The following is a 23,287-nucleotide window of genomic DNA, read 5'->3' as shown; positions in this document are numbered from 1 at the left end:
GTCTTTCGTTGAGTTAAGTAAGTCAGGCCAAGAGTTCGCTCGAGGTCATCAATGGTTTTTGAGTGTTGGCCACATTCTGGGTGTGGGGTCGTGGCGTGACAAAAAAGGACAAACTGTAGATACGTAATTTTTTACGAAACATAAGATTTTACACTATTTTATTCCTTAAATGTTTCTTTTATGTCTAAGTTAGATATTTTAATTTTTGTCTTATTTTAGTAAGTTTATTTTTAAAGATTTTAAAATAACAAAAATATATTATATTATATTATATTATATTATATTATATTATTAAAAAATAGTAATAACTTAACTACCTCTCACCCCATTACCGCAGCTACCCATCACCCCACTTCACCCCCACAACCTCACTACCTTTACCCACGTCCCTCCCAATTTTTATTTATAACACATACACATATAGCAACACACACAGAGAATACGCACTCAAAAGAAATAAACGAGCAAACAAACAAAAAACACTTTCACATCTTTTTTATTTTTCTTTTAAAAATACAACAATTCATCCACATTTTTTCTTTCTCATTTCTTTCATGTAAATACAACACATATACCACTACATGTCTGCAAATATATTCGTTGGTGTTCTAATCAAGGTTTGATCAAAATTTTGATGTACTTATTTTTATATTTAAAGTTCAACTTTGCGTTATTCACTTATATATTTATGAAATTCGATGTAATTTTATGATAATTTTTCTATTTTTATTAAAAATTCCATTACAATGAACAGTTTGTTAGCTATTATATCTTTGCTTGATGAATGAAGATAGCTTTAGTAATGACTACTTTTTATTTTGGAATAATGCACAAGTACCTCTTCAATCTATGTCCAAAATCTCAGAGACACTTCACGTAGGCCGAAAAGGGATAGAAAATTACTTATAAAATAAGTTCAAGGGTAATAGGAACTTAGAATAGTAAAAGTGTGTCTCTAAAATTTTGGGCATGGATTGAGCGGATATTTGTCCATTTTCCCTTTTAACTTTTATTATGTCAATTCGCTAGTTGTGACCTCTTAAAAAGAATAGGCAATGACATTGTTCTGTGTTGATTTAAATAATAGTGATAAAGTAGTTCTAGTTAGTCTAAAAAATATTATTAGCAATATAAAATAAAGGGATATAAAAATGATGTCAGAATTGTATATTGTATCCTTCCAATTTGGATTTATTTTACTTTATTTGGTTTTATGTATCAAGAAAAAAATTTGTATTTTAATCTAGATGAGTTTGAGGCATTTTAAAAAATATTTGATTCAACTAAGAATGTGGTTCCACAATTCTTTGAGACACTAAAAGAAATTCAAGAATGTGTTACACACCTTGATCAAATTATTTAAAAAGTTCATTAATTTAAATCAAGAGGTGTAAATAGAAAAATTAGATGTGATAAACTCGAGAGGAGAAGACAGTTATGTCTCAAAATATCAAAAATTGAGAATGCAGTTATGCATCCGATTTAAAATCAAATAAAAGTTCAACAATAAAAATGTGAATAAGTCATGGCCTGAAAAATAATATATTCAGAAACATTTTAAAGTAAGTATAAGTTAATAAAAACGACGGTATTAGAAGCACGAGACTCGAGGGATGCCTACTACCTTTCTCTCGTTCAACACAATTCTTTACCTAAATTTCTAGTTCGCAGACCAAACAAAGAGTCATTTCCTTTTGATTAGAGATTAAACAAAAAGGTGATTTGGAACATCACAATTTAATTTCAAGTGACGTCTCTGAAAAGATAAATAATTCCTTAGTCAATAATGTCACTTAAATTGGAAAAACCCTCTGCCGCACGCCAAAAAGGTTTGTGACAGTGACCCCAAGTCATTTATGACTTATTAGGACTAACAATTGGTCACCTGATTGTCCATTTGTTTTTATGCGATTTTTTTGTATTTTGGAGCGTCTGAAATCTGAACAATTAACTTTGGTCAAAATTGTAGGTATATAGTCTCGGAATGCAATTTAGGTGTTTCTGTTAGCTCTTGAACATTGATTTTGATCTAGGAGATTAATAGGTTTGCGTCCCAGGATTTCAACTCATTTCAAACAACCATGTGGATTTTGGCCTCAACACAACTTTGGGTATGGGCCACACTTTTTGTTAAGAAGACCTTCATTGGCAGCTTTTGATATCTCCATTGAGTCTGGAATGACGAATTATGTGGGTAATGTAGTTTGAGTATGTGCACGAGTTTCCAAACCAATTCCAAGCACCAGAGTGGAGTCCGTTAGGATTTAGATAATTTTTCTTGTGGATGATGCTAGTTTTCATACCCCAAACTTGAGGGCCACAACTATCACCTGAAACCAAAAATTAGGCCTGAGCCGACCTTGCCAAACCACTTGCTAATGGAGCATTGGTAGCCACACAAAGGCTCCTTTCCATAGCCCTACAAAGAAAAGAACTACTCCTAACAATTTTTGTAAAGCAATAACCAACTAGCATAGAAGCATGTTTTTCCCATCGAGGCCACCATGGTATCTAAAAAAGTAAAAACACTATGTGGATCGTCAAAGCCACCATGATCTCTATATAGAAGCTGAAAACAAGTATGTAACTAATTATATGTCAAGTTGTTATCGAACATCATTCAACCACAAAGCAAGAGAACATGGCCAATAACCTGGCTATACAACCCAATATGCTAGTCTACTAGCCTTTTTGAATATAACATTTGGATGGGATAGGGCCCTAGCATGCCTAAAATCTATAAACAACAAAACAACTGAACCTCTACAATTATGGAAGTCTCGGAAGAAATGACTGAAACAATCATTTGTATAGGCAATTATGCTATTTGGGATGTTGATCTGGTCGTCACTCAAGACCTGTAGGCATGAATGTATCTCACCGCAGCAAGAAGATTCAGTACAATATAATGCACAGAGCATGCGAGGTAACCTAAAAACTAAAAATAAAGGATAAGTACTGAATGCAAAGGGCACGAGTGAAACGCAAGTACAATACCTTGTCTCCCTGTAATAAGAGAATATAAACACATAAAAAGAAATAACCTAACTAGACCTCTATAATCCTGACAAGTATGAACATCACACAATCCCTACAACTCTTAACGAACACAAACAACTTTTATATACCCACAATAGCCCCTTACCTCGATCCCAATGATAATCTCAACTGTCTGAATGTACATATACCATGAATAACTTCAAGTCTGAGGCTTGGTTGTACCATAAAGTACAGTCTACCCGGTAGTTTGAAAGAATTGGGACATTTTGAAAAAATTAGGAGTTTTGTTAGGGCTTTTGATAGGTAAAAGGGTTTCAAACTAAGAGGAAAACATATAAAGTATTGGAGGCGGGTTGGGGAGGTCTTGGAAAGTAAATTTACTGACTAGGAAAGTTAAATAATAATATAGAATGTCGTTATTAATAGATTATCTCAATTTATGATAAAACGGTGACTCAACTGTTGATAATTATCTAAAGTCGTATTTTTTTTATTTTGTAATAAGGTCACTCAACTTTATTTATGTCTCTTCAGAAGTCACCTTATTAATATTTTAACAAGCAGAATATGATATGAAATTATATTTAATTTGTACGGTCTTTTTATTCTTTTTTTTTGAGTCTACATTCATCAATAACTCAACCTAGCTCTAACTTGTGACTTAAATTAACCATATTCACTTGAAAAAATATGAGGAGAGCTTTAATTTTTGTTATCACCAAAACTGATGGCATAGGTATCCTTTTTTAAAAATAATATCGATGGATACTTTTACCACATTTATTGTAACATCTCACTAATTAAAAGAACTAGAAAGAAGTTAATAATTGGAAAGAGACATTTTTGAAAAGAATTGAAATTTGAAAAATTTGTTAAGTATGTTGAGTTGAGTTTTAAGTTAACTTAAATCGAGCATATCTCCTAGATCAGGATGATTTAGGTATGTTTCCAGATTCTTCAAGAGAAATATTAAAATTATCTTGTAAACACCATCGAGTTTGCGTAATTTCAAATTCGTACAGGTGATACATGCATATTTGAAGTTTGATTGTTCAAAAAATGAAGGTCTAATTTGGATTTTTGAAGGGTAGTTTAGTCTTTTCCTTATCCTATTATTATTATTATTATTATTGTTATTATTATTATTATTATTATTACTATTATTATTATTATTATTATATTATTATTATTATTATTATTATTATTATTTTTGTTATTGTTGTTGTTGTTGTTGTTATTGTAGTTGTTGTTGTTGCTGAGGTTGTTGTTGTTGATGTTGTTGTGTTGTTGTTGTTGATGCCCAAGTTTTTCTGATGAGAATTTTCTATATTTTTTCTTGATCGAACCGAACCTCAAACCAAGGTTGCCTTCGTATCTTGTCAAAGCAAGAATAAGGTCGAACGTAGTACAGAAAATTTTTTCTTATGTTGTTATTATTTTTTTAGGGAAAATGCACAAGTATCCCCTCAACCTATGCCCAAAATCCCAGAGACACACTTATACTATACAAAAGTCCTATTACCCCCTTGAACTCATTTTATAAGTAATTTTCTACCCCTTTTCGGCCTACGTGGCACTAATTTGAAACAAAAAGTCAACCAACGTTGGACCCACAAGATAGTGCCACGTAGGCCCAAAAGGGGTAGAAAATTTTTAATAAAATAAGTTCAGGGGGGTAATAGGACCTTAATATAGTATAAGTGTGTCTTTGAGATTGCGGACATAGGTTGAGGGGTACTTGTGCATTATCCCATTTTTTTAAACCATTTTTTACTTTTTGTTTTTTTTGACTTTTTTTTACTCTTTTTGTTACTTCTCTTTTTTCTTTTTCTTCTTTTTTTTTGTGAATTTTCTTTCTTGTATTTTGATTCCAAAAGAGGATTATGAAAGAAAATAAAATTAAGGCTCAAAAGGGGTATTAAAGGATTACACAGTGTTTGAATAGTAGAATGAAATGTCTTCGTCATATCAATTATTACAAATGTCCAATACAGGCATGCACTTTATGATGTGAAATGAAAATCACACAGTATCTTTGTGCAACATATGCATTGATGGATATGTTTATCATTTTTGCCAGCTTGAAATTTTCATTTGAGTAATACCTTCTCGACAACAAATGACGTGTTAATGAAATTTATTCTTTCAATAATTTTTCGATACTAAAGGATGTATCAAGGTGTTTAAGTACTAATTCATCTCCTAGAATGTATTTTTTTTTTGCATTTTTTTGGTGTATACATTCCATGACTAGATATAATCTTAAGATTTGACCAAATCCTCTTGCATATTATGTCAAAAAAATTGAGTAGAAATGTACGTATGCAAAAGTCAAATAGAACGGATCAAAGTGACACAAAACAAATATTATATTAAGATAAAAGGACTTGTTGACAAGATAACAAACTAAATTTTAGGTTACAACTCTATAATAATCCAAACCACGACAAGACTCAACAAATAATTACATAAAGAAATGATAGGAAGGTATGACTTACTAAAATATATAATAAAGAATTGCATAGAAGAAATGATGACAAAATAAACTATTCATACACTCTTTTTAGAGAAAAAAAAGGGTGTCTCCCAATCACCAAGCTCGACTTCTTAGCCACTGCTTTGCAAATTAGCCATCGTAAAAGCTCCACCAGTTTCAGTTGTCTTTTCTTCAGATTTGAGAAACTTGTCATCACATATCATCTCAATGAAGTGTACATCATTAGGTGCTGGTAGAGGATTCTAAGTAACATTTGGGGGATTATCAATTTGGACTACAATCATCTTTGCTTGGAACTTTTTCACCTCACTTTTCAAAGTTTGAAAATCTTCAGTACTGTGCCTTAGGTGATCGGAATGGTATGTATATCGTGCTAAAGGATAGAAATCTTTTGAACTTGGGTCTGTAAAATTTTGAGAAATCAACTCTATCATATTCAGAAATTTCAATTTCTCAAATAAACTCGTGTTAGACTCTATAATTGGTGTGAATTTGTTCAGAGGTCTTTGATCTCATTCAAATCCCTATCTTGGACAGGAATTATAAGGTGCTCGAATATTTAGAGAAGAAGGACACATATTTTGATGTGTTGGTGCTCACCATGGAGGATAGTTTGATGGATATGCATATGGTTTTGCACCATAGACTGCATATTGATGTGGGACCATAAAGTATAGTGTTTCTTGCATGGGGAAATATTGATGAACTAAAGGTGGTGCATATTGATAAACTAGACCCCTTAGACCTTTTTGTGTGTCAAAAACAACATTTACTACATCCTCTTTCATTTATTTCCACCAAGATTTCTTAATCCATTTTTAATCACTTGTTTGGTGGATTTCAAGCCAACTTGACTTGCAATTTTTCCAGACTTGATGTCATTTTCGACCATTTCACCAATCTTAGTATCTTCGGTGAATGTTTTTCTAACAACATAAATAAATAATGAAAGTAATCAGGTTCTTGCGCTTGAAGGAAACATCAATCATATAAGACTCTTTCATCGGTAGCTTAACCGTGTAAGCTTGCTCTCTCCACCTAATAGCATATTCACAAAACATTTCGATGGTCTTTTTCCTCATGTTGGCGAATGAAGTACAATCTGGCACTATGTCAATGTTATATTGAAATTGTTGAACAAAATATCGAGTCAAATCATCTCATGTATGCCAGTTAGAAATATCTTGATCTATGAACCATTCTGAGGCAATTCCCATCAAACTTTCCCCAAAATAAGCCATGAGCAATTCTTCTTATCTCCAGCCCCTCTCAGTTGATTACAATATATTAAATGCGCTACAAGATCTCCATGTCCATCATATTTATCAAACTTTGGAGTTTTAATGCGTAGATGAACTTGGGGAAATAGGCACAAATTATTGAGTGAGACACTTTTTTGATCCTCCAATCCTTGCATATCTCTTACACTTTGTTCCAAACTCTTCATTTTTCTAGCAATTTCTTCTTGTTCCTCGCTCTTAATAGCATTTTCAGCTTCAACAAGTGAACTATACTGATGAGTGTGAGGGTAAAAGCCTGGAATTTTTAAAGTCAATTCAAGGGTATAATCTCGATCATATGGAACATTAGGTGGAGGATCACCGTTTGATTTTGGCTCCACTATAGGTTGCGATACACTATTAGTCGGCAAAGTCATCACAAAGAGTGGATTACTCGACATTGGTGTACTCGAAGGGCACACTGTAGAAATTCCAACTACGTTGAATGAGTTAGCATAAGGACCGAATCTAGATGGATAAATTGGATCATTTGTCGGCACTTGGATAGGGGTGACATATTTGTATTTAGATAGTCACGGGTTGAAGATGGTGAGCTCGTCCACTTATCCAAGCTTCGTACATCTTCGTCATTCGTTGTCTTACCACCTTTGCCTCTTATGTTGACACTATTTCTTGTGAGGTCATACAATTTCGGACCTCGTCATTGTCCGACTCATTTACGTCTTTGTGGGTCATTTTCTTTTTCCCTTTTGATCTTGTAGTGTAGGGATATGATGTCAGCTTAACCACAAATCAACCACCTTAAGTTAACTGTCTGTATGGACGATAAAGTTTTTAAGGGTTAGCCATTACTAAATTATTAGTTTTTTTAAAAAAAACTAAAAAAATTGATGATGCATTGATCAAATCCGTAATATGATTGGAAAAATAAATAAGATCACTGCATATTTTTTCTGAAAATAACTACGTTTTTTAAGAGCTCTAAATAAAATCCTTTAGGTTTTTCTTTAATTATTAAAAGAAAATTAAGAAAAATTTGTTTCCAAAAAAATTTAAATTTTTTTATTATTATTTTTTGTTTTGTTTTTTTGAATTTTTGAAAAAGGATTTTTATTTTTATTTTTGACTAAAGATCACTGAATCCAAAGAGGGTTGCCTACGTATCTCATTGGGTTGAGAATCAGGTGTACGTAGTTCGTTCAGATTGAATGATTCAATTTTATTTTTATGTTTTAAATGCTAACACTTTACTTGACAAATACAATATTTCTCAGAGCATTAAAATATTAAATTATTTTGTTTAAAAAAAAATTAATTATACAAAAGAAACTGATTTTTTATTTTACTTGATAGTGAAAATCTTTCATTTCATTTTTTAAAAGGGTATAATAACTTCTAAAAGAAGAAATTTTTTTATATTTTCTCTTTCTTCTTCTTTTTTTTTCTTGTAAAAATCAAAAGATAACATTTTTTTCATTACACTAATCACACCAAAATGAGTCAACTTATAGAGCCTCTCTAAATAAATGTATTTCTATGTAGCACATAAGATCTAAGTGGTCAAGTAAGAGACGGATATTTATCCTGAATGGACCCAACTCTTATTTTGAGGCTCACTAAGTTTCACAACGGGGGAGCACCCCCTAGACGTAACCAGCGTCTTCATCCTCTTTGAGGACTAAGACTAGCTTCTTAGCTTACATCATTACATTAATTAAGTCAAAATGCGGAAAATTTAAAACTTTTTTATACCTATCTTAATTTTACATAGACCTCTCGCATACACGTAATATAGTCATATCGAGTATACATAGACTCTTCGTATAAGAAGATTACTTAGTCTTCTACTTTTGTTGCACATACATATATAAGATATAACGTAGTCTTGAAACCGAATGTCTCATCTCATAACCATCTAAAATAAGAGCATATCAATTGGGCATATCCCATACATTAATGTAATAAAGTCATATATAGGCTATAAAATGTTTAGTGCTCAAATGAAAAGGAAAGAACTAGAAGTCTTATAACTGGAACAACATCAAAAGCTTGATAATAGCATTGCCCTCGGAAAGTGAGGACCTGCCCAAGATCATGTACATCACAAGACCAATAATACTAAGTCTAGTCAAACCAACATGCATATCACATAATTGAGCACATAATCAACACAAATCTACCATCAAGTTATAATAGCAACAAGCATGGACAAACGTTCATTACAACATAACCAAAGCAAGATAATTACCCATGAACCCTCATTAAGTCAACTAGTGCAATGACTAAACAAAGCCACATAACCTTACTCAATCAAGTAAACGCAACAAGATCCATAACGAATGTTCAACTTCACATAGCATATCATCAACAATACATATCATCATACTTTAGCAATAGAGACCAATCACATGTTAATAAATGAAACCAATCATCATATACATATCATGTACAATTATAAGCATATACATACATAAGAACAACTTTCTAAGGCTTTCCTTAAGGTAAACTAGTGCAAGGCATATGTAGAGTCTCGTACCCCTACCTAAGCTAAGTCAAACCTCTTAAGTCACCCTAGTTGGTTTGTACTTCATTACTTCATTTTAGTTTAGGGAACACTTGTCTTAACTTCCATAGACCACAAGAGCTAAATGTTGAATTTGGTGTTGTAACCTTACACCGATGGAAGGTGGTCTACCGATCAAAATAGAACCAACATAAATGTAGCTTTGTAGGTGGATCCACTAGCTAGTCTTCCTATGGTGGCAACATAGTTAAGGAACTAGGAGATAGGTATGAACTCTCTACATGTCATTTGGCACTTGGAGTCTCGTCTTATGAGAATCCATAGGGTAGGTAAGTGAATACCTCATGTGGAATTATAAGGTTAATCTTCCTCTACGGGAAGTCAACACCTACCATTGTCAAGTTCTCTCGGTGCTAAGCTAACGTTCCTTTTTTAAATGTCTTTAAGTCATCCGTTATTATCAAAACTTAGTTTAGGTCATAGGATATATCCCTTATATAATCATCATCATCGTAGCTAAATAAAAATTGCATGAGTATTGTCCTCTCATTACAACTCATACAAGAGAGGTTAGCACATTTACATAGTCACATCATAATAAGGCACATTGGTAAGTTTTCACCATCATTATAACATTTACATCTTAGCCAACAACTCACAATCCATAGTTAAATGCATTTAAATTAAACATCATATCAAACCTATAAATCTTAATGTAAGGTATACTTCAATACGACATCATCACTCAATCACAAGTAACCAGAATTGAAGTAAAGAATAGGGATCACAAGACTTACTCAATATCCTTCACAATGCCAGCATCAAGGTCTTACCATCATCCCTCAACTCAACCAATAAGAGTGTAATATCATCACAAAGTAGTAGCCAACATAATAAGAAGGCCAATTGAATCATTATACAACAATTCATCACTAGTTCATAGCCTAGAATTAGAGACTTAGATCAATTTCATAGTCTACTTCAAAATCTAGGTCAATTACTCAAGAACTAGCATAGTTGGATTACAATGTATCAAAATCTACTCATTTCTTGCATAATAACAACATAGGATAGTAATTCACACACTAACCAAGCCAATTGATTCAATACTATACAATTCAATTCCAGATAACAACCTAGGGTTAAGGGAATAGGTCACCTTCTACAATTGAGACCAATATATCAAAGAAGTAACATAATTGAGTTATAAATGTTAATCTACTCATAATATCCAAAATAAATCATAAACAAAGCAATTCACAAGATCAATTTCGTATTGGAAGAAAACCCACTTGAATTTCATGTTTTTGAAATCAATTTGATAGAACCCTTGGGAGAAAGAAGTCCCAAAGGTGAAACGAATCTAATACCTTGATATTTGATGAATATTGATGGAGAAACTTTGATTTTTGCAGCCCTAGAACCTTCTTGAATTTGAACTTCTATGGTGTTCCTCTTGGGAGAGAGAAAGAAGAGAGAAGGAAGAAAATTTGTGTTTTGGAATTTACGAGGGCTTAGGTTAGTTTAATTAAGTTAGGGACTTTATATAGGTCATTAACAAACTTAATTAGAACTCCCTAAACCCCTAACTAATTAAATAACCACCTAATTAATTAAATTAGCCAAACTAAAAACGTGCAGCAAAACAGTTCCCTCACATACGACACCACGACAGACGGTCCATTTGTTAAACGACGACCACAGGACCCTCCGTCCTGTTGGTTAGTCGTTTTTGGTCAGAGATTGGTTAAAATCCAGTCTTTTCCAAATATTTTAGGAGTCCATTGACAAAGGCAATCGACGCGCCATCTATTGGACCATGATTCGTTGGTGGAAAGTCATTTGTGGACAATACCTTAGTCAGCCTTCAACACAAATGCAAGGGTCCTCCTCAAGGGCCCTTGGTTGGTCCTTGGAGAGTCATACCCAGATGTTTCGACTATGAATTAACTCTAATACATTATATATACACCCTTTCACCAAAATTCATCAATTTTTTACTCCTAAAACTTAGTCAAATAGGCTAAGGCACACTGACACCTCTTTGAACTAGTTTTGGGACGTCATGGACATTCTTTGCGTTTTGATTTCCAATCTTAAATGACTTATATTCATTGTTTATGACCTTAAAACAAAGCCTAAACCTTTTGACACCTATGTTATGCTCTAGAATACGTCTTAGACTTTCGGAGTATTACACTAAGTTACATACAAATGATGCAAATAAGCAGAGTCTTCTAGGATAACCAAATTTATCTTTTAGCTTTACCAGGTTCAAACCTGAATAAGATAGGTATCTAGACTAGCTTACCTGAGTGGACAACTCGAGTCAGGGAAAGGAACTTATCGATAGTAGTGCTAATCCGACTTCATTTCTAATTTGATCCCGCCTAACATGTGTTACTAAAAATCCATCACTGTTTGTCAAGACACTCCAAATTTTATCTCAAGGGAAAGTAGGATGCATAACTACATTACTGTGAATGTGTGTTAAATATTTTCAAAGACTCATAAGGTGTACGAGAGAGAAAACAATTAAACATAGTCTAATAATATAAAGAGCAATAAATGAGCAGCAAGTAGCACATAGGACTTTATACATAATATATTCAAAAAAATTCAATAATAAAAGTAAGTAAAAATCAATATAACAAAACTCGAATTATGGTTATTCTCCAGCAGAGTCGTCATAGATGTCACACCCGTTTTTGGACCATGACGGTAGGGTTTTTCCAGTTTAAGTGACAATATTGATTTACGATTCCTCCACCCAAAGGTTTTTTTAAGCTCAATATGGATGGATTAACAAACATTGAACTGGCTCAAGAGGCATTCGGAGGTTTAATCAGGGATCATAATGGACACTATTTATAGGTCTTCAGCAGGAAACAAACACATATAAGCGCTACACAAGTTGAACTTCATATGATAATTATTAGTGCAATTTCAATACTCCCAAAAGACACTACCTTATGCTACTATAATTTTTGAATGTAGGTCCTTGATTCAACAACTAGGAATCTCAGCCCCGACACATGTGTACACGGAGCAGAACAGGGTAGCGGATGGGCTAGATAAAAAAGGACGAGGAAACACAATGCTTATATTCTTCTGGAAGTTTTCCGAGTGTGTGCTAGAGAGGCACTACAAGTAGACATCGATGATGTACTTTTTTTGTTTGGAGCATTCAATTTGTAATACTGACATCAATGGCCATACCACAGCCCATCATTTGGCAATGGAAAATGTCCATCAAGTATTGTATCAACTCACTATTAATTTCTATTATGTAAAAAAAGAAAAAAAAATAGCTTAACCAGAAAAAGTCTTAATTTAATAGTCATAATGCATATATTGGATCCTAAACTTTGCTTCAAATTTTAACTTTGACTCCAACTTTCATAATGTACAAACAAGCATTTTAACTATCCAACCTTTAAATAAATAAACATGTGAGTCCTAAATAATAAAAAGTGTGGAGTGCACTTATTCTGCGCGAGTAAGGAGTAATTTTTGAGGCCCACAACGGTAAAAAAAATATTGAAAAGACAAATTTACCCTTAGCAACTATTTAGAACGATTTCTTCTCATATTTAGTTCAAATGACTTCTTATATGACCCATATGTATAAAGCTATAGGAAAATAATGATTTTACACTCATGGTGAAATAATAATTTTACACTCATGGTGAAAATCGATTCTACCTTGTATTAAAGATAAAATTTCAAAAGGGCAAAATTGAGACATACCTGAACTAAATCGGGAAAGATGAACAAATGAACATCAACTTTGACCAAAAATCTTGAACGATTTTTCTCTTTGGTTCCCCAGATAAACTAGGGTTCTAACCTTTTGAGATGAATGATTTTGATTCACAATCGGGTGAAATGAAAATGTTTTACCCTTTACCCTTGTATATTAATTGAAATTGATTTTAATTTTTTTCTAAGTTCTACAATCGACGTGTAAAATATGTAATTAATAGGCATTCATTGAGTGACTCACTAATACACGTGAGAGCATTTGCATTTTACACGCTTTTGCTGCAAAAATCGTGTGTTTATTTATTTGAAAGTTGAATAGTTAAAGTGTTTGTTTGTGCACAATGAAAGGTGAAAGTCAAAGTTAAAATTTGAAGCAAGTTTAGAGTCTAATATATGTATTATTGTTGTAAATAGTGGTGGATGTCATGTATAGGCCCTTGTTACTGTAGGAATATCACCTCTCCAAGTTATATTTTGCCTATATAATGGCTTTTCACAAAGCAATAAAGTGATTCTAAAAATTAGTTGATCTCCTATTTCTCTATCTTCCTCTTACTTACTGTTTTCATTTGATTTTACTTTTGTGTTGATCTTATAACACGTTATTAGCATGACTCTAATTTTATGTACACGAGTTAAGGTACGATAAATTTCTACTTATCTTACCTCTAATATCTTATTTGCAATACGGACTACAAACTTTCAATTTGGATACTTATATATTAAAAGAAATTGAATTGTAAGTTACTTGATTAACAGTTTGAAAGAAATATCATAGTTAACATATATAGTTAACATGTATACTGTGAAATATTCTTCATGTTATAATTTATTACACGAAGGTCATGTTCGACATATATTTCAATTCATAGTAGAGATAGGCATTTGAAATTAGTAAAGTATTAAAAAAAATAAAAGGGGTTAGGTAATTGTGAGGGAGTTTTGAAATTTTTTCTTTGTAAAATAAATAAATAAATTACGTGTGTAAATTATAAAATTGAAACAAAAATTTTACAAATGGAAGCATGTTCGATGACCCTGAAAATAAAATTATATTCTATGAATCTTTTGTGTTTTTTTTCTTTGTGGTGCGTTAAATACCTATACACCATTATTGTATGTGTGGTATTTACTTTTTTGCACCACATCTCCGTATAAAATTATAATCTCAATACTAATTATTATAAATGTAACTCACACGAATTTTAGTAAAACTCACGAGAATAATTATATTTCATGTTTTTTTAAACTAATTAATTCACTAATACGTATGTATAATCCCGAGGTGATATTTATGGACTCGAGTGTGAATTCTAATATATTTTGATCTATTATGCCACGGTCTTTTAACTTTCATTTTTGTTGCTATTGGTAACAAAATGAAATTGAAAAATTAAGTTATCATGTAAAGTTATGAAATGTATTACATAAAAAGTTAATGGATATATGAATTCAATATGATTGTATATCTTTCATAATTCATGATAAAGTAAATCTCTACACTATCTTTTTGGAGTTTAATTATTCACTAAATTGATTTACATAGTTATTTTCTTAATTTATGCTAAATGATTATATTCTCCTTTTTCTTATTCATGATATTTGATATTAAATTTGAAAATTATGTTGATTTGACCTATTATATTGTTGAGTAAGGGTAAAACATTGATTAAAGTCCTGATGCATTATGATGATAAAATTTGGGTTCAAGTTCCTTCGTATTTTACCTAACATATCTTTGTATAGATAAGACATTGGGTTAAAATCTCAATGCAATATGTTGATGACATAATGATGACTGAGCAAACTAATATGTGCTCTTGATGAAAATTATAAAATACATGATTTTGCTTCATTTTTATAAATGAATATGGTAGCTGTACATGACAAGTCTAAAAGATGACTATTGAGATTGTATAATGAATGTGGGTGTGACAAAAGACAAAATAATGATAGTCATCATTGTGAAAAAAAATAAAGAACACTGTAATTTTTTCAAATAGTTCTTCAAAATATGAAATTTTTTTCATCAAATTGATATGAGAGGTCATTAGAAACATGTTTGTTATGAAATAATTTGATAAGTCTATAGATCCTCCATCAGAGAATAGGAAGAAAAGTGGTGATACACTTGACTTCCAAAGTGATGTCAAGATATGCCATATGAATATTATAAATTTCAAAGTATGACAATGAAATTCTAATGAAAAGAATAATTATGAAGCATGTATATTATTATGGTCACTTCCTTGAAAAGAATATGACTTGTGGGAAGTATTATGAGAAGTGAACCACTCTTGAAACTGAAAATATCAAGAGATGATGAAAATTATAACTAAGGACATACTCATGTATGATTTGATTTAATAAATATCACAACTCACTGAGGTCAGAGACAAAGTAAAAAATTATTTTTTTGTCACCAAAAGAATTATCACTGATTATGTATAGTTATATGTCAAAGTATTTTGTCAGATATTAAATAAAAAGGAAAGAGATACTAATGACAAAAGTATATCAAAAAAACGAGTTTGTTCGTAATGATTAGACCAAATAACAATTATGACAAAAATTGATCTTTTTCTTCCTCTAACTTTACTATTTTCATTTGATTTTTGTTTTGTATTGATTTTATAACAGTTATGCCTTTTTTATAACATGAATAGGTTATGATATTTTATTTTAGCATAATATATAAATATGTAATTTCAGATGATAATTATGATATTTAATTTTAGTTGTGTATAAATAAACACTTATATTTATATCTTATATGGTGCGTCCTATATAGATTGTGTCACTTAGAATATATGTGAAATTTTATACAAATTTAACACCCTACTTGTATGTCTTTTTAAAATCAAGATTTTGAGGTCCTTTGGTCCCCAAATTAAACAAGACTTTGGAGGGGTTTCTCGGGTTTCTCTTCCCAATTCATCTCTAGTTTCCATGGCTGCTCGCAGTATCTTCCTCAAACTCACGAGGTATTGACTATCCACCTCCTCGCTTTTTGTGTCTCCATTTCTGTACACTACTGTTGTGATATTCTTGTCATAGTAACTCTATTTTTGTTTCTGGGAATTCAGAAATGCCCGTGGCAGAGAAAAGAGTCTATTTAGATCCTTTACTACAACTGAAGTTGTCTATGAAGACTCCCCAAATTCTTCTGAGGAAGAAAGGGGCGAAATCCCAGATGATTTGAAGAGCAGAATATTCAGCCTAAGACTACCCAAAAGAAGCGCCACCAACGTGCTTCAGAGATGGGTCGGTGAAGGCCGAGTAATATCTATCTCCGACCTCCGTCACATCTCCAAAGAGCTTCGAAAGTCGCGCAGATTCAAGCACGCCCTTGAGGTTCTTTATTCCTCCATCTATTCTTTTTGCCCAATCTGCTGTGGAGTAAATAAGATTTTTTTATCGAATGGATTTCATAAAACACCCATTAAAATGGTACTATGATCAATTGATCAACTACTTCTCTGTCCCAAATTTTGTTGGTGTTGGCTATATGAATCCTCAATGTTCATTCCACAATTTTCAAGCTGATGTAGACCTGACACAGAATTGAATCATAGTTACTGAAATGGAAGAGGGCACCGAGAGTGCTACACAATAGGAAGATACCTAACAAAGTGAAAAGTAAGTTTGTTATTGTAGTTAGCTGATAATGTTTAGTTTATAAAGCCTAACTTATTCGGAAGATGAATGTAGAAAGGTGTGGATATTGAAATCATTTGTGGTCGTACAAAATTAGAAAAAATTAGAAACAAACACATATGATGGAAGGGACATGTAGCACTTACAGAGGGAAAATTGAATGAATGTCGTCAGTGATAATTTTGTTATTTCTGTGTAGACCTCAATATGCACTGACTTGTTAGTGTAATGTTTTCTTGATCTAAGGTGATTGTGGGGAGCAAATTAGACCTATAATAATGTGAAACGAAACACCTGAAGGTGTATCCTTGTGGCGATGAAATTGGAATAAAGGCCAATCGAGACCAGCACTCATATCCATGTAAAGATGATAAAGTTTGTTCATTACTTAACAATCAAAAAATGAAGTTTGGTGGTTACCTTCCATCTGCTTAACAGGCTAAGCCTTAATGAGGAATTACCCAATAGGTGTGGAAGGATATGCACATCAGTTGAATTGTCATGCAAGCTAACCAATGCTACAGTTGTCACAAAACATTTTTAAAAAAATGCAAGGGGAGTTGCTCAAAAGATGTACGTTCTCTTGAAAGCAACAGACTTAACTAGGAACAAGAAACAAAGGAAGCAGCGGATCTTTGCAAGCTGTATGAATTAATTGAGATTAAAGCTTAGTTTTATTGTAACACTTGCATAGTTACAGCATTTTCCAAGATAATTATTTTATAGTCGGATGAAATGGATCTCTATCTGGATGTATAAAGAGGATCATATAGCTGATTCCACTAGTTTGGTATTAGAGATTAGTTGATTGATCGATTGCACGCATCAATGCTATGAAATAGCTACTTTGGACGAGAACTGGTACTGCCTTGCTAGTTTTAGTCGAAAATCAGATTCATCTATAAGCCTGTGGACAGCAAAGATTACAATTCAATATAAGCCTGTGGATAAAAATGATCGATCAGTGAGTTATACTTCTTTATGAGTTCATGTCCAATTTTAATAACAGATATTAACAGAGTCAAAACTGGTTAACTAAGAACTGTCAAAGCTAGCTCAGAACTTTGTTCTGTTTATTTGTCTATTTTGATATGTGCATACCATATTCTTAGCTTCTTCTTTATTAATCTTTAGTGTCTTTGCTTATGTTCTAATGTTAGGGATTCTATGTTAGTTCAGAGGCTTTTCCCTTTCCTTCATGAACTCCTACAAGTACCTCTGTTGTGTGAAGATTTAGTTATACAGACAAATAATGTTTTATCATACAATTTTGTTAACTTGAAATTTACAGGTAACGTCTTTCTATTTGGCCACAAGATAGAGAAGATTAGGTTTTATTTTGTTATTATTTTTGGAAGAAAGGACCATTATGTTTTTAAATTCCCAGTTTAGCCATTTAGTTTTGATGAAACTTCTTGGTGGGAGAATGTTGTTGTGCTTTGCAACTACTCACTGTATACCTACTGGCAGTATAATCACATTGTGGCTGCACAAACTACCCAGACTTGGGTTCTGCCTAATGTTCGATGTGCTCTTTGACGCATATGTAAGCTAAACCAGTTCCAACAAATATATAATTCTGAAGGGGACATTTGGTCCTCTAGTAGTGTTAGGTAGGGCTGCACTATGAGTGAATCAGGAATAGTTTTTAGTGTTACTGGGTTTGAGAGGACTGTTACATGAGGAGTATATGAAGTAATCTTGTACATGAGATTCATTGACTTGGTATTTTGTATTGGGCTTATGAGATGAGGGATATGACTGTACATCTGCTTAAAGTCTTGTATGCTTCTTTTAGCTCCTTTATAAACCTAAAACACAGAATTTAGAAAAGTGGTAGAATAACAATTGACAATAAACACCCTTCTCCCAACTGCACCTCCTTCACTAGGTCAGACGGAATCGTTATCTGAAACCATCTTGATATTCTCGCTGGCTGAACCAACCAAACTCAAGAATATGGGAGATAAACTTTCTTCCTCTATCCAAACCACATTCCTTAACTATAATCCTTATTATTTCTTTCCAACTGATCAACTCACCACCCTGAGTTTCATTACAAGTTTTATTCTTTGAAGTTGGGAATATTGGGTAATGGATAGTAGAGCATCCAACAGCGTGTGGATAGCAACAAGGGGTTAGATGGTGGGGAAGAGATGGTTGGTAGTGTTATTTTGAAGAGGAAGTGGAGAAATGATCAAAGAGGTAAATCACCATGTTACTACTGCATGACATGACTTTTATCTCATTCATAGAGGACTATAGCCCCCTCAACGATCCAATCCCAAGTTTTAGACCTCTGTGCCCTTTACTTTTATTTTCATCAAGTTGATCATACTCCCGCTAATTCACCAGCCAGTTCCATGCTCTAGAAGAAAAAAAACAAATGCATACTTTCAATCCGCTTTTTATCCCATGCAGAATCCAGACACTAAGTGAGAATTGCTAATTTGATATAAATGTTGTTTCACTGAAAAAAATAATAATAATAATAATAATCCAAGGCTTAATGTAAATGTAATTTTGTAAAAGTTGCATAAGTACTGATTTGCATCCTATAGCATTGCAGATCTCAGAATGGCTGGTTTACCACAATCAGGATGAAGCATTGGACTCAGATTATGCTATCCGCATTGACTTGATGACCAAAATTTTTGGAATTGATTCTGCTGAACGGTATTTTGAAGGACTGCCTACCACTGTAAAAACCACTGAAACATGTACTGCTCTCCTCCACTCCTATGCTAGTTTGAGACTAACTGAGAAGGCTGAAGACCTCTATGAGAGAATGAAAGAAGCAAATCTTTCTCTAAATACTGTCACGTATAATGAAATGATGACTTTGTACATGTCTGTTGGACAGCTCGAGAAAGTACCTCTTATTGTTGAGGAGATGAAACTTCAAAAGGTTGCACCAGACCTATTTACTTACAATCTGTGGGTAAGTTCATGTGCTGCAGCTCTAAACATTGACGAGGTTAGACGGATTCTTGATGAAATAAGTCGGGGCTCTGACTCTGGTGAACAGTGGATAAGATACATGAACCTTGTTAACATATACATCACCTCAGGTAACCTTGTAAACTCAGGGTTGAACTCTGTAGTTGAATCTGAGAAGGGTATCACACAAAGAGAATGGATATCATATGACTTCCTTATTATTCTCTATGGTGCATTGGGAAATAATGAAAAGCTTGATCAAATTTGGAAATCCTTGCGGATGACTAATCAAAAAATGACGAGCAGAAATTATGTCTGCATACTTTCATCATATCTCATGCTTGGGCATATGAAGGAAGCTGGAGAAATTATCGATCAGTGGAAGCTTTCTGCAGCGACAGCTTTTGATCGTTCCAGCTGCAATAGACTTCTAAAAGCATATAAAGAAGTTGGGTTGGAAGAGAGTGCAGTAGCTTTCCGGCTGCTTCTAATTCAGAAAGGTTGTGATGAAATAGAGGAATCATAGTAGCAGGACCATGCGATCGAACGCCTGCCAGCATTTCATGTGGCAGTATAGAGAAAGAAATAAACAATGCCAATGAAGTAGTAATTTCATGTGTACTGAATTTTGCTACTGTAAAATTGGCAGGTCATAGTAAGTCCTTTTCTGTTTGTTTGCTGCGACTCTATTAGAAAAGTTGTGCAGCTATTCAGGACTTTATATTCTATTTAGCAAGCCTTATGACTAATTATTTGGAATAACTGATTGACATCTTTCCTTTCCCAATTATTCGACGATAAGGGTCTATTTGGAAAGGCACTCGGTAATTTGAATTGTACCTTAGACTTTGTCCTTCATGGACTTCTCATTTTGAGCATTTACCATTTTATTATAGTATAGGGTCAGTAAATTTATCAAATTTATCTGGCAATTAATTTGCAATATTATGTAAATTAATTATTTTTTGAATTTCAAGTTTATATTTTTTTAACAATGATCTATATAATTTATCTCATAAGTTTCAGGTCAATCATCTCTCCCTCTAATGTTTGAAAATTTAATGTTCAACCTAACCTCATTTGAGGATTCATCTTTGTGCGTGATGGAGCAATCAAATCAGATGTCACACATTCAAATTTTAGATGAAAATGATTTGGCTTCTAACCACAACCAATCATAATGGTGAAACCTTGTTGTTTGATGCATATATGTGTTGTTATATGTTAAATAAACTAGTCTTTTGTAAAATCTTATTTGAGAGTTTTGTTCTCAAACTCATGGTTTAGCTATAACTTGAGTCATACAATTTCTATTAATTCAATCAGCATTATCAATATAATTTCATAATTTAGAACTATGCTCTTAATTTAAAAGTTTGAGCAAACAACCTTACAAAAATCAATTTGTAAATTGATAAGCACGTGTGATCATCTCATAGATGCATCTATCATATAGTTTCAAAAAGTTCACATGGCACTTGAACGGAGTCATATTCTCCTTTTTATATGTTTCCAAAATCTCATGGATTACAGTTTTAACCTTAATTTGTATAATGATACAATGATTTTATCATGAGAACTAGCAACATAGGAGAATTCTTGAAAAATATTCTGTTTCATCATATAAGTCACATAAATTCTCAATTACATTTGCATCGCATTTAAATCGGAAGTGTCAATTAGATCTTTATTTTTCTCAAACCTTATGTAAAGGTGAGTTGTGACATATATCTAACCCATAATGACTTTATCACATCTTGACTCATTCTTCAGAATGATCGAGCATTCACGATGCTTATCACAAGTCACATTTTCTACAATGGGACTAATCATATGTATGTGCTTCATAAATTTTCATTATAAGCACATTGTCATACCTTTGAAATTCATCATTTTTGCATGACCCACCTTAACATCACTTTGAAAGGTCAAGTGTAGCATCATTTTATCTTCCTTTCTATTAATGGAAGATTTTTATGTTATTAGGTCGCACAACAACCACGGGTCCAATGACTTTTCATACCATTATGATGATAAAAATTACTTTTACATTATGAAGGTCTATTTGGAGAACCCACAATGTTCTTCTTTTCATAATTACCACAATGATGACTACCCCGCCTGAATACATACATTCGATCACTTGTGATCTTTCAGACTTATTATCACTATCATATTCATATGATAGAATTGAACAATTTGACATATTTCAAACATATCATGTACTGCTACCATATTCTCTTTAGGGAATGAAGCAAATTCAGTGGGATAAATTTCATGACTTTTCATCAAAGCTTTAATCGTAATTAATCATCACTATAGTGCATTGAGACTCAATCTCAATGTTTTACCAATACAAAGTGTGTTAGGCCATAATTTTAAGGGACTCGAACTCAATCATTATCATCATGGTGCATCAAAACTCAAATTGATGTCTTACCCTTTTGGTGCAATAGAACATGAAATGTACTGTCTCACCCTTAAACATTTTTTATTTTATGCATTCGGACTTTATTCTGATGCCTTATCCTTTTGGTGTGATGAACTTGGATCCACGGTCTTACCCTTAATTAACGATACAATAAATCGAAGTACAACATGACTCACCCTTTGAGTCTTTCAGTATAATCAAAATAATATTCAAACTCATGCTATTAAAACTTTATACCTTCTTCCATTTAAGGAATTTGGAAGAACATGTCATATTCAACCAGTAGTAGTATATGTCTTTGATTCTTGGTCAATTTTAGTTACAGAACACTATTGTATTCTAAATCATAAAAAGATTCTAAAAAAACATACATGATTTTATGCATATAATACCTTGATTGTGGTAGTTATCATTTTTCCTTCTTAATTCTCATAACGAGATCAACTAGAACAATAGAGAAACAAAAACAAAAACTCAAATCTCAATATAGTCTTGTGCTGATAACGTATTGTAAAACACAAAAAAATATACTACAAGAAATATAGACAAAATGGGGGTGTGTAGAGATCATCTTATTCATTGTCTTCATATCTCATGTATGTGTATCACAGTGATAAAAGAACAATCCTATTTACAAGTTGATAAATCACTCCAAAAAGTCATCATATTAAGTGTCATAATAAGTAGATACGTTCTTATCAAAAAGGTTCATACAATCTAAATAAATAGTTCATGTATTAATTTAATGGACAATCCACTCATTTGATGAATTTGTGTAAAAGTCCGTATTTTTTATAGAAAAATCAAACTTGATCTTATAATTTCTAACTTTTCTCAAAAAAATAAAGTAGACATTTACTATGACGCAATGAATATATTTGTATTTGTTATAAAAATATTTATATTGTAATAAATGTCTATTATGTGGATTCCTTTTAGTGAGTAGTTAGAAATCCCACTTGGGAACCAAGTTAGGTTTCTCCTATAAATAAAGTGGTTTTCTTCATCGTAATTCTGATATGTGAATCTTGAATACCCTTTCAAGAAAAAATTTAAGTCTTCTCTCTTCTCCCTAATTTTTTCTTCTAATTATTTTATATAGTTTCATCAAACGTTATCAGCACAAGTCTCTAACTTTCTTATTTGAATTTTATATGAGTTTTAATAGTACTATCGTTGGTGAGATTATTGACGGATATTGTTGCTTCACTAGGTATCAAACTTCTTACTGA

The 23,287-nt window shown here is 32.5% G+C and overlaps 1 protein-coding gene across 1 annotated transcript; it reads left to right on the top strand.

The window, feature by feature from the left end:
- Window positions 1–13,537: 13,537 nt before the first annotated feature.
- On the top strand, window positions 13,538–20,655 carry LOC101268150 (pentatricopeptide repeat-containing protein At5g09450, mitochondrial). The gene is made up of 4 exons (XM_004248747.4): window positions 13,538–13,667; window positions 15,893–16,011; window positions 16,114–16,381; window positions 19,254–20,655. The coding sequence occupies exons 1-4, from the start codon at window positions 13,638–13,640 to the stop codon at window positions 20,148–20,150; spliced, it is 1,314 nt and encodes a 437-aa protein (XP_004248795.1). The 5' UTR covers window positions 13,538–13,637; the 3' UTR covers window positions 20,151–20,655.
- The last annotated feature ends 2,632 nt before the right edge of the window (window positions 20,656–23,287 follow it).

Source organism: Solanum lycopersicum, chromosome 10 (genome assembly GCF_036512215.1).
Source record: "Solanum lycopersicum chromosome 10, SLM_r2.1".
In the NCBI taxonomy this organism is placed as follows: domain Eukaryota; kingdom Viridiplantae; phylum Streptophyta; class Magnoliopsida; order Solanales; family Solanaceae; genus Solanum; species Solanum lycopersicum.
The sequence above is the reverse complement of the archived record's forward strand: the minus strand, read 5'-3'. Positions and strand labels throughout refer to the sequence as shown.